This window comes from Bos javanicus, chromosome 19 (genome assembly GCF_032452875.1).
Source record: "Bos javanicus breed banteng chromosome 19, ARS-OSU_banteng_1.0, whole genome shotgun sequence".
NCBI classification, from domain to species: Eukaryota; Metazoa; Chordata; class Mammalia; order Artiodactyla; family Bovidae; genus Bos; species Bos javanicus.
Genome location: NC_083886.1, coordinates 15,212,142 through 15,224,739, shown reverse-complemented (window position 1 = coordinate 15,224,739; position 12,598 = coordinate 15,212,142). Strand labels below are relative to the sequence as shown.

Genomic DNA, 12,598 nt, shown 5'->3' with positions numbered 1-12,598 from the left:
TGATGGGGCTGGATGTTCTGACCTTAGTTGTTTTCATGTTGAGTTTCAAGCCAGCTTTTTCACTCCTCTTTCGCCCTCATCAAGAGGCTCTAGTTTTTCTTCACTTTGTCAATCATTTGCATATGTGAGGTTGTCGATATCCCCACCCGCAATCTTGATTCCAACTTGTAATTCCTTCAACCCGACAAACCCGTTACTTGCTAATAAGCAAACGCTACCTCAAGGCTTGAAAAAGTTTACATTCAACTTTTACATTTTCTTACAGTAGTTTGACAAGGAAAACAATCACAGTAAAAATATGCCCAGATAGGTTAGGTGCAATCAACCTTCCCATGCACCACCGTTTTGGCCCTGATTGTAAGTAAAAGAAAAACGCGGAAACCAGGTGACTCAACAGCTTCAGCTTCTAGGACAGGTGCCAAAAAAAAATCTTCCAAGTTGCAGGGGAAAAGTAGAGCTCATCACTAATGGACGTTGTGAAGCTATCAAAGGGGCATTCAGGCTCCATCTATCCTTTGTGTAAAAAGTAGCAATTAAAGAACACCCGTGTACCCACCATCCAGTTTTTCAAACTGGACTCGTTCTATTTCCATTAACCAAGATTATGGTTTTTCAAACGCAGGAACGACGACTCCCTGCAACTCGGACAGCTGTGTCCTCCACAAAGTCTTCCCAGAGAACGAATCAGCTCCCTTAAAACTGGGCCCAGACCGCCCCGCCAGTCTCCCCGAACCAGAATTGCACCCGGAGTCCCCTCTTCGGCGGCCGGGTCACGTGACGAGGTGGCGCGGCCCCTCCCCCAGGCGCTGAGGGTCACGTGGGCCCGCGGCCCCGCCCTGTCGCCCTAGGCCGCGGCAAGGTGGGGCCTGGCGTTCGCCCCGGAAGTGGCTGTCGGGAGCTGACAGCTGCTGGGAAGGTGGCGGCGGCGGGCCCGGAGCAAGATGGCGCTGCGGCCGGGAAGTGGAGCTGGCGGCGGCGGGGCCGCGGGAGCCGGCACAGGGGCCACCGGGGGAGGCAGGTGGGTGTGAGGAGCTGGACCAGGACGCGCCCAGCCGACGCAGGGGCCCCGCACCGGCGACGGGTGGTCGGCGGTTATGGCGGTTTTCGCCCGCGCCGACCCCTGTTCCCTGGAAACTAGGGCTGCAGGAGAAGGGTCGTTCTCCGGTAACCGGGGCCGAAGGGGCGGATGGAGCCTGGGCGCCGGACTCCTGTCCTCTACACTCGGGTGCTCTGGGGCCGAGCGGGGAGGAGACGGGGAGGAGGCGAGGGTCCTTTTGGCGCGGTTGGCAGCCGGCCGGGTGGGTCAAGGGACCTCGACGCCTCGCTTCTAGCCCGGCTGTATCTGAAGCTGCCAAAGACTTCCCTTTCCCAGGGCTTCACCAGGGGCTCGGAAAGATCTTTTCACAGAGCTGGACAGGTGTTTCCAAGATATATGTGTGTGTGTCTCTTCGCACACTTCGTCTTTCACCGTCTTGTCCTTTTACTTCCTTAACATACCAGAAACAGGAAAACCGGAAGACCTTTGCATTTGCTAAAGAGCTCTTGTAGAGGTAATTCCTAACACCTGTCTCCTCAATAAACACTAATTCACTGTTGAACAGCACATAGGCAGTTATCAGGACAAAGCTTCCAGACTTTTACTTAATCCTTAAACAAATTTGCTTTCTCTGTCATATTTCAGCTGCTAATCGCCAGTGCTTCCCATATCCAGAAGGATAAAAGAAATGAATGAGTGCCACCTGGCAAGTTTACCATTTGAGGAAATGCTTGATTCTGTGAAGTTTATATCCCACTTCTGTTAATGACCTAGTCTGACTTTGTTTTGCTAGCCGACCCGAGGTTCATACACATTTGGAGATAAATTTAGTTCTTTATCTTAAGCATCCCAAATTATTTTTGGAAAACCAAGTGTTAGTTTTTTGATATGCAGGGTTTTAATTTTGGAGTCATGAATACCACAGTGTGAAGTCTTTAAAGTCATCACCTCCTGCAGGTGCTTGTAATATACATATATATATGTGCCAGAAAAAATAAGCAGTTGCTGTTAAATAAACCACCTGTGTGTGACTCCATCTTTCATTTTCTCTACACCTTTAGATTTAAGACTGCTTTTTTCCCTTTTGTTTTCAGATTTTCACTGTTGCATTAGTTTTTCAGCATATTTTTTGTTGTTGTTTTAGCATAAGTCATTACTGGCTGGAGAAGACAAATACGTAAATCTCTTTTCTGAACATCAGGACATTTTTTGAGGGGCATTAATTTGATCAAGTATATGATGAATCATGGCACCAAGTTCTGGGGAAATATAAACTTAAAAGAATTTGGCATTCTAGACACAGGTTTGGGGGTTTTTTGTTGTTTTTTTTTTGAGGGGGATGTTTTTCATTTGGGGTTTGTTTTTGTTTTGTTTTCAAAACAGATGAAGGCATCTTTGGTGTAGAAAGTTGAGTGGATCGTTTCCTTTAGTCTGTAGTAGTTTAACATGAGCACAATTTTTTTTTTTCCTAAATATGGCCTGAATTGTGATAGAAATTAGAACTTTAAAATTTTTGTTTTCTATTTAAAATTTGGTTGTAGTAATGTTGCATTATTAAACTAGAGGATATATGAGAGAATAACTCAATTTTATATTGAAAAATGTGTGGTAAGTATTCCCTGCATTGGAGATTTTCCGAGGCTGAGAAACTATGCTTAATTTAAAAAGTGGACAGTTTTTAGAGACCAGTGGTGAGGGCTGAAGAAGCTAACGTTATGGCTGCAACCTAAGTATATTTTAGGGAAAAAGAAAAAGAACCAGGTGGTCTCTCTCAGCTTTTAATAGAGGAAATACATTAACCATAATTTACTGTATTTCTTAGGTACTTGTCTGTGTGCTAAGAGGCGAAGCAAAAAGCACTGGCATTTTCCACCTTTACTAATGTTAGCCTACTTTTGACTGGTATCCTGAATGGGCTACTTGGAAAAAATTGTAGAGTTGTGTAAAGGGCAAAATTTGTCCAAGAGATGAGAAGTAAAAAAGCATTTTTTAAGTCAAGTGTACTAGGGAAAAAAAAAAAGTTGAAAAATCTTGGTTAGTCTGTATCCTTCTGGGATAGTATCATTAGTAAGCACGTCCATTTCCTGCATTTATAAGCTCCTTAAGGGCCTCCTCATCTTTTTATCTTCCACAGTATAGTACATTGTACACACAGAAAACATTCTATAAATATTTGTGGATTCAAGCATCATTGGAGGCAAACAAGAGCTATTTCAGCTGGGCCTCACTTTGAGGAGGGGTCTGCCCTGGTGGCTCAGAGGTTAAAGCTGCCTGCAATGCGAGAGACCTGGGTTTGATCCCTGGATCCGGAAGATCCCCTGGAGAAGGAAATGGCAACCCGCTCCAGTATCCTTGCCTGGAGAATGCCATGGACGAAGGAGCCTGGTGGGCTACAGTCCACAGGGTCGCAAAGAGTTGGACAGGACTGAGCAATTTCTCTTTCTTTCATTTTGAGGAAGAGGAAAGGGTCAAGAGATTGTCATGGAGATGGGAAGGCCTAGTGAACAGTAGGGGACAGCAGGTAGGCTGGATGGTGGACTGTGGCACTGAGTGGGAGAGAAGAGTTGTGAGAGAAAACTGAAAGAATTCTGGTCCAACTGGAGCGGGCCTTGAATATATAAACTAAGGAAATTTGATTTAAGGAGGAATCACTACACTGTTTTAATCCCAGGAGCAGCCTTATCAAGGGATTCCCAGGTGGCGGTAGTGGTAAAGAACCCGCCTGGCAGCACAGGAGATGTAAGAGACGTGGGTTCGATCCCTGGGTTGGGAAGATCCCCTGCAGGAGGGCATGCAACCCACTCCAGTATTCTTGCCTGGAGAATCCCATGGACAGAGGAGCCTGGAGGGCTACAGTCCATGGGGTCTTACAGAGTCAGACATGACTGAAGCGACTTAGCATGCACACATGCAGCCTTATCAAATGGTCCTTTAGGGAGATGCGCCTCACCTGTGCTACATGAACTGCATTAGAAGCCATAGCGTCTGCCGGTGGGGAGATCCATTGGGAGGTCTTGTTGTGTCCAGGCTTCAGAGAGAAGGAAAGGCTGATCTGGGTTAGTCACGAAGATAGCTGAAAGTGGATGAATGAGATAGGCATGTGACGAATAGAGCTCACAGTGCCGCTTTCATACCAGGACACAAGTGACGCACAGTGGTTTCATCTTTGAAGTCAAATTGCTTGTCATCTTGCTGCCCAGTTTTTGGCCAAGCTTTTGCTGTCTTTATCAGTATCTTACCAGTCTTTAAGTACGGTGGCTGTTAGTGGTCTAAACATTTCAGAGAGTCTTATGAGTGGTACATAGGTCAGTAGGTAGTTTGGGTTGTTGTATAATTATTGGAGTAAGTCATGTTTGTCGATAATATTCTTATTTTTATTAATTTTTGTTAAAATGTAGTTGCTTTACAGTTTTATGTCAGTTTCTATTGTACGGCAAAGTGAATCAGCTATACATATACATATGCCCTGTCTTTCTTGGATTTCTGTCCTATTTAGGTCACCACAGAGTACTGAACAGGGCTCCCTGAACTAGGCAGCAGGTTCTCATAGATATGTAGTATGTATATAGTGTATAGTATCAGTAGTGTAGATACGTCATCCTTATCTCTCAATTCCTCCACCGCTCCCCTTCTCCCCCTTGGGCTTCATACCTTTGTTCTCTATGCCTGTGTCTCTATTTCTGTTTGGCAAATAAGATCATCTGTATTGTTTTCCTAGATTCCACATATATGCATTAATATACGATATTTGTTTTTCTCTTTCTGACTGACTTTACTCTGTGTGACAGTCTCTAGGGCCATTCAGGTCTCTCCAAATGACCCAGTTCTGTTCCCTTTTATTGCCAAGTGATATTCCATTGTAATTATGTACTACGTCTTCTTTATCTAGTAATACCCTTAATTTAGTTTTTGTGTATGTTTTCAAAGTAACCTTTATAGGTCTATAATCTTTAAAACTGATTTTGAAGTCTCAACATGTTGACTACTTAAATGCATTGCTCCTCAGTTTATAAATCTTAGTGTGTGATTAACTTTAAAAAAAACTGAGTCCTACGAAATTTCAACTTGCAGTTTAAACATGTTATCCAGTTAACACATTGCTTAGCTAATAAATTTTGTGTGCTGTTCAGAAAAGCTGTTCACTGTTCAGGCCTCTCTTTGGGTGCAGGCCCACTTGTCAGCAGGATTTGTGAGTGTTTCAGATCCTCTATAAGGCTGTAAATGACATGTAACCAATAGCTGTCCAACTAGAAATTTGTAAACCACCTTACCAAAAAAGTTCTTGATCAAAGTATTTTAAAGTTATAAGACTCTGCAGTTTGGGTTTTAGGCCTTTTCCTGGTCAAGGGGGGTGTTGTGCAATAAAAAAATGCAAAGACACTTAAATTTGGCATAATATTCCTGGATCTCACTATGTGCCTAGAAAGACGCTCAGAAATCCCCTTCAGGTTCTTATCTTCCAGATTTAAGGACTTTTCCCACTCAGATTTTTTCTTCTTCTGTATTTGTCCCATTTTCTTTCCCTCTGGTCTCAGAGAAAGAAGTCCTTCATCCTTTTGCTGTGTTAATCCTATCCTCTCAAAAACCTTGTTTCTCAGTCTCTAATTATATCTTTTGTATCCTAAATCTTGATCTCTGCAGCTCCTGTATCCTGTGATGAAACTGCTCACTCAAAGATCATCATTTTTAAAAACAGCAGTCTTTATTTATTAACCCCCATTCTTATCAACTTCTCTATAGCATGAGACACTGGTAACTCCTTCCTTAAATGTGGTCCTACCCCAGTTATAACTTTCAGCTATAATCAATTTCCTTGGTTCTCAGTGGCCATTCCCTACACAGTTTTCACTAAGAATTCTCCAGGGTTGCCTTTTGTTGTCTTCTAACTATGTATACACATCCCCTTGACTCCTTCATCCACAACCAGACCTTATATTTTTTTCTCTTTTTACCTTTATTTAAAAGAGCCTAGGGGACTTCCTACTTAATCATTGGACTCTGTACTTCCACTTCAGGGAGCACGGATTTGATTCCTAGTCAGAGAACTAAGATCCCACATGCCACAAAGTGTGGCCAAAACATAAAGAAAAGAACCTAGCTAGATTGACGCAGACCCTTCTCTTGCTCTGGTATAACTTCTCTGATTGCCTGTTAGAATGCTCCCTGTGGACACCTTCCTAGCACCTTGCTCCCCACACCTGCTAACATTGGGTTCCTGTCTGCAGTGAACAGCATCACCATCCTTGTAGTCACTCAGGCCCCAAATTTCAGAGGCATCTTCAGTTCTTTCAGCTTTTTCAATACTGTTTGTCCATCCGGTAGTTGCTAAGTCCTGTTGATTCTTCCTTTTAAATAACTTTCATTCATCTCTTCTTTTCCATTCCTCCTACTCTGGTTATGGCCCCTTTCTTATTAAGATTACTTTAATAGTTTCTTTAGCTATTTCTTCTTACTTCAGGTCTTCTCTGCATACCCCATTACCAGAGAAATGTACAGCACATTCCTGATCATTTCTCTGCTGAGAACCTCTGACATCAGGGTGATGTACATCCAAATCACAATGAGGTAGTCCTTCACACTCATTAGGATAACTATCATAAACAAACAAAAATCCAGAAAATAAGTGTTGGTGGAGGATGTGGAACCTCCACCTGGTCCATTGGGAATGTAAAATGGCACAGCTGCTGTGGAAAACAAGTAGTTTTTCAAAAAGTAACCAGAGAATTACTATGTGGCCCAGCAACTCCACTCCTAGGGAGAGACCCAAAAGAATTGAAAGAGGGACTCCAAGAAATACTCGTACATCAATGTTCATAACAGCATTATTCACAACAGCCAACCCACTGTCCATCAACAGATGAGTTGGATAAGCAACATGTGGTAAGTACAAACAATGGAATATTACTCAGCCATAAAAGGGAATGAAATTCTGACACGTGCTACAACTCGATGAACCTGAAAATGTTATGCTAAGTGAAACAAGCCAGATGCAAAAGGACTAGTACTGTATGGTTCCATCTAAGGTGCTAGATTAGACAAATTCATCAAACCAGAAAGTAGAATAGTGGTTACCAGGGGTTGATGGGGGGAGAGAGTAATGGGGAGTTATTGTTTAATGGCTACAGAGTTTCTGTTTGTGATGGTGAAAAAGTTGTGGAAATGGATCTTGGTGGTGGTTGTACAACATCGTAATGCCATTGAACTATACACTTAAAAATGCTTAAAATGGTAAAGTTTTATATTATGTATATTTTACCACAATTCTTAAAAATATGACTTTATGTACTCTTCAAAATCAGACATTTTAAAGGCCTTCTCCAGTCTGCTTACTTTTCCAATCCTGTGTCTTGTATTCAGCCTTAAATCATTTTTCTGAACGCGCTTCAGATTTGGCCTCTGAACTTCTGTTCAAACTTGCTGTATAGTGTGCCTTTCTTTTACGATACAGCTCGAGAGGTACCTCCAGAAACGTTCCCAAGATTTAACCCATCCAATTAGTCTGTTTTCTTCTCATTTCTGTTAGTATTCTGGCCCTCTCACAGGCCCTAGTACAGTCTATCCTATGTTAAAAGTTATTTGCCTGCATCTGTGTCTTCAGCAAGCCTGAGCTCATTCAGGCCTTTTGTGTAATAGGCACCCAATAAATGTTCACTGAATTGAATCTAATCCAGCCCTCTCATTTTATGGATGGAGAGATCGGAATCCAGGGGAGTCACACAGCGACAGAAGCAGGATCAGTTTCAAAGTCTTATCTCTTCTGGTTCAAAATTTTCCCCCTTGGCTAACCTGCTGACTGTCATGCATACTATGGATGCTCAACCTGTTTTGATGGTGGATAATTCAATACTTTATTATACCGTGGAACAGATACCAGGGCCCTGGTTACAGTTTTACTTATGTAAAATGTTACGTTTTATCTGAAATCTTTGCACTAGGAAGATCCTCATATATTTTTAAAAAATATTATTTATTTGGCTGCATCGAGTCTCGGTTGCGACATGCTGGTTCAGTAGCTGGGATAGGCAGGCTTAGTTGCCCCTAGGCGTGTGGGGTCTTTGTTCTGCAGCCAGGGATCAAACCCGCATCCCGTGCATTGCAAGGCAGATTCTCAGCCACTGGACCACCAGGGAAGTCCCAGTCCTGATGTATCTTTGTTCTGTTTTCAGCTTCATGTTTCCAGTTGCCAGTGGATTAAGACCCCCTCAAGGTATGTGAACGTTTATGTTGTCAGCTTTCATTTTTCACTATTTGTTTCTGAACTTGGGGATTAAATGAGTAAAAAAAGTTCTGTTGCTGCCAAATAGAGTCAAATTTTCTTGTTGTCTTGAACCTGACAGCTTACTCCTAGAATTTCTCAAAAATTGGGTAATCTGGGGAATAAGAAAAATTATTCCTCATTCCTCCCAAACTTATTTAAATATCAAATCAGCAGGTTGTTATTTAACCTCGGAGATGAAGGAGACTTTTAAGACAGGAGTATTAAAGAAACAAGTGACAACAATGAAATGAATTGTAGTTCTCTGAATGCCAACTTTCTCCTGTCTTCTAGATTGTTAGCTCTGTGGGGCAAGGGCTGTGTCTGCCTTATGCTCATGAGTATCTCCAGCACCCAGCATGCTGATAGGAAATAATCAGGTCTTTTATAGCTGCTTATGGAATGAAAAAATGAACCTCTTTAGTTGTTTTAGCCTATGTTTTCTGTATATGAATTTGATCTTACTATAATCATGTACATAAGTTATCACATATTCTGCTTCTGTTTAAACTATTTTAAGTCTCTCTTATTTCTAGCAGTTTCTCTGCTAGGTATATTCCTTCTCTTTCAGTTTCAGACAAGGGCCCACCAGTATCTATTCTAGCTTTGTCTTCAAGGAAACAGTAGTGAAGGGGTATAATCTCAGCTCATGTCTCTGTACCACTGGGACAGAACATTGACAGAAGAATATGCTTGTCTGTCTTCTCACTTCCCCCACTCCTGTGTACCCACTTCCTCTCCACAGTCCAAGCCTTTCTGAAAACTGGCCCTTCTCACAAAGCCAGTGTTGACCGGTTATGGTAGGCCTGCTACAGAAACAGAGACTCCCAGGTTACCAGTAGAGATAAATGATAAGGAGCAGCTCAGTAGCAGGTGGTCAGTGTCTCCATTCATAATCAGTGATGGAGGCTGAGTTTCAGGTAAATTTTTCCAAGGGTCAGTTGTATTCTTGCTCACGCTTATTCATTATTTAAGCTCTCTCTAATTAGATGTGTCCTAGATTTGGATCAAGTGGTTGGAGGTCTGTTGTTGTTTAGGAAGACATCACAGCATTTTGTGTTTATTTTTGTGGCTCCTAATTTTGCATTTTTATAAACTTTCAAGTAAAAATCTACATATGAAGCAAAGGAACAGGACAAGGATAGAGCCCACAAGGTTGCCTGATATTTTTTTCTTCTGGAATTTGCAGGTGTGTTAGAGTGGACTTTTTGATCTTTTGAAGGCTTTAAATTACACATGGGTTATTTCTGAAAGCCTATACAAGGAACTGACAAGAAGAGTGGCCATCAAAGTGAATGGGAGACAGAAGGGAAACAAGACTTGTTTTTCAACTGTTTGTACTTCTGTGGCTTTAGATGTCATGCCATATCTTTGAGTTACCTGTTCAGGACTTAAATAAAATTATGAAAATAAATAAAACTATAGCTCCAAAGGCATCAGAGGGATAACATCCTCCTGTGCTATATCCAGTCTCTGCATTCTCATTGTGCATGATGGCTCACTCCCTTACTCTTTCAAGTCTTTGCTTAAATGCCATCCTTTTGGTGAAACCTCTTCTGACTGTGAAATGGCAGCCACTTCTCTCCCTGACTCTCTTACCCCTTACCCTCACCTAATATTCACTTATTTCTTTTTATTATCTACCCCAGTTACAGTGTAAGTTCCATGAGAGTAAAGACCTGGCTTTGTCCAAAACTGTGTACCTAGAATGGTGCCCGACTTAGAGTAGGGCTTCAAATATTTGAATAAATGATTAATATAAGTGAATAACTTGCCACTGATCAGTGTTACCTCAAATGTAATATCCATGCTTCTGATACTAAACTCTGTAAATACCTTGAAGGTACACAAAATCCACTAGATAAACATGGTAGACTTTCAGGTCAGTTCAGTCACTCAGTCGTGTCCAACTCTTTGTGACCCCATGAATCGCAGCATGCCAGGCTTCCCTGTCCATCACCAACTCCTGGAGCCAACCAAACTCATGTTCACCGAGTCGGTGATGCCATCCAGCCATCTCATCCTCTGTTGTCCCCTTCTCCTCCTGCCCCCAATCCCTCCAAGCATCAGAGTCTTTTCCAATGAGTCAACTCTTCGCTTTACCAGACCTTTAATTTTTTTAATCAAAATTTGATTCTTTTAATCCTTATACTAGAACTAGCATGGATGTGATCTGTGGTACAGTATAAAATTAGGATGAAATTTGTGTTCAGGCTATGTAGGGATTTTGTTTTATTCTCTGTTGCATACCAAGTATTTAGAACTGTGCCTAAAATATAGTAGACATTTAGTATTTATTAAATCCCTGGAGGAATGTAGTTTTCATTGTCCTCTTGGGACTACTTCTTTGGAAAAGTTTGGGAGGTACCATATGATAAATCATACTTTCATCCATTATATACTTTGCATGCCAATGGCTGTTTTGTGGTGTTATATTAACCATATAAGGAAAGAGAAGTACCAATTCTTTAAGCATATTAGGTATTAAACAGTCTTGTGAATGTGAAACCGAGGTACAGAAAGAAGTTAAGCAAGTTTGCCCAAGGTCCCAAACCTAGCAAGTGATATTTTTAGTTGGCTTCAGAAGTTCATGCTCTTAACCTACTTTTGTATTAAAAGAAGCTTAATTAATATTAACTCTTAACTACTAGTTATTTGCTGCTGCATAGAAAATTACCCCAAAACTTAAACAGTTTACTATTAAAATAGTAAACCACGCTGTGTCTGTGAGTCAGGTATCTGGGAGTAACCTCACTGGGTGGTTCTGGCCCAGGACCAAGGAGATTGCAGTAAAGATGTCAGCTAGGACTGGAGTCATCTAAAGGTTTGATGAGATGGCTCATTCACATAGATGGCAAATTTGTGCTGTCTTTTGGCGGTAGGTCTCAGTTCTTGCCACATGGATTCTCCATTCTCCATAGGACTGCTTGAGTATTCTCGTGATGTGGCAGTGGCTTTCCCAACAGCTGATCCCAGAGAACAAGGATGAAGCTGCACAGTTACTGAGAACAAGCCTCGTTTCCACAGCGTCCCATTGCTTATACTGGTCAACCCTATTCAGTGTGGGAGGGAAGGACAAGGACATGAATGCCAAGAGATAGACATCCCTGGGGGTCATCCTGAAGGCCAGATAGGTCATGTTGTGTATTTTTTAAGTATGTGCAAAAATTCTGTACAAGTATTATCTTCATTTTACAGATGAAGTTTTGTTAGCTTGCCCAAGATCACAAAGCTAAGAAATTCATGGACCTGGAATTTAAAGCAAGTCTGTCTCACACCAGAGCCTATGCCTTTTCCTCTCTACTCTGCCACTTCCCAAGAAACAAGTCCTTTAGGTACTTAGAGTTTTAAGAAAGTAAAGTGCTTACTTTCGACCTTAACAATATCTTTGTTTTTCAGCAGGTCTGATGCCGATGCAGCAGCAAGGATTTCCTATGGTCTCTGTCATGCAGCCTAACATGCAAGGCATGATAGGGATGAATTACAGTTCTCAGATGTCCCAGGGACCTATTGCTATGCAGGTACTTGCCTCTTCTTAGCCAGTGTTTACAAAGTTATTGTTAATTGTCTACATACCAAGCTATGTACTCGGAGCTTAATGTTATATTTAGAAATAAGTGTGGTCTGCATCTTAGGTGGCTTCCTTTGAAATAAAGTGAATATATGCCACTGCCCCAACCCACGTCTCCACGGGGAGATCCTCAAACGCTCCCAGGCAGGTCTGGCTCAGTCTTGGGGGGTCACTGTTCCTTTCCGCTGGGTCCTGGTGCGCACAAGGTTTTATTTGTGCCCTCCGAGAGTCTCTGTTTTGCCGAGTCCTGTGGAAGTTCTGTAATCAAATCCCACTGTCCAGAGTCAGATTCCCTGGGGGTTCCCTGTCCCTTTGCTGGATCCTCAGGTTGGGAAGTCTGATGTGGGGCCTAGAAGCTTTGCAACAGTGCGATACCTTCTTTGGCATTATCGCTCTCCAGTTTGTGGGTCGCCCACCTGGCAAGTATGGGATTTGATTTTAATGTGATTGCGCCCCTCCTACTTGCGGCTTTTCCTTTGTCCTTGGCCATGGGCTATTCTTTTTTTGGTGGGTTACAACATCCTCCTGTCAATGGTGGTTCAGCAGGTATTTGTATTTTTAGTGCTCTTGTAGGAGAAGATGAGCACACGTCCTTCTACTCCACTGTCTTGATTACAGGAGTGGGCTTTTTTTTTTTTGCCATGTATTATTTAATTAACATTTTTAATTTGTTATGGTTTTAAAAACTTCTTAAAGGAGTCTTTTGTTATTAAGTAAATAGAAAACCTCATTCGTT

At 42.1% G+C, this 12,598-nt stretch overlaps 1 protein-coding gene across 10 annotated transcripts in view; it reads left to right on the top strand.

Annotated features, from left to right (window-relative positions):
* Positions 1-835: 835 nt before the first annotated feature.
* Positions 836-12,598, top strand: part of SYNRG (synergin gamma) — an 85,493-nt gene continuing 73,730 nt past the window's right edge. For 4 of the 10 annotated variants that reach the window (XM_061390309.1, XM_061390308.1, XM_061390306.1 and 1 more), the window contains exons 1-3: positions 837-1,018; positions 8,203-8,243; positions 11,691-11,812. In XM_061390309.1, coding sequence (XP_061246293.1) covers positions 942-1,018; positions 8,203-8,243; positions 11,691-11,812 — 240 coding nt within the window. In that variant the 5' untranslated portion in view covers positions 837-941. Of the gene's footprint in view, positions 1,019-8,202; positions 8,244-11,690; positions 11,813-12,598 lie in introns of those variants that run through there. The other 6 variants (XM_061390307.1, XM_061390314.1, XM_061390310.1 and 3 more) reach the window with 4 other exon arrangements.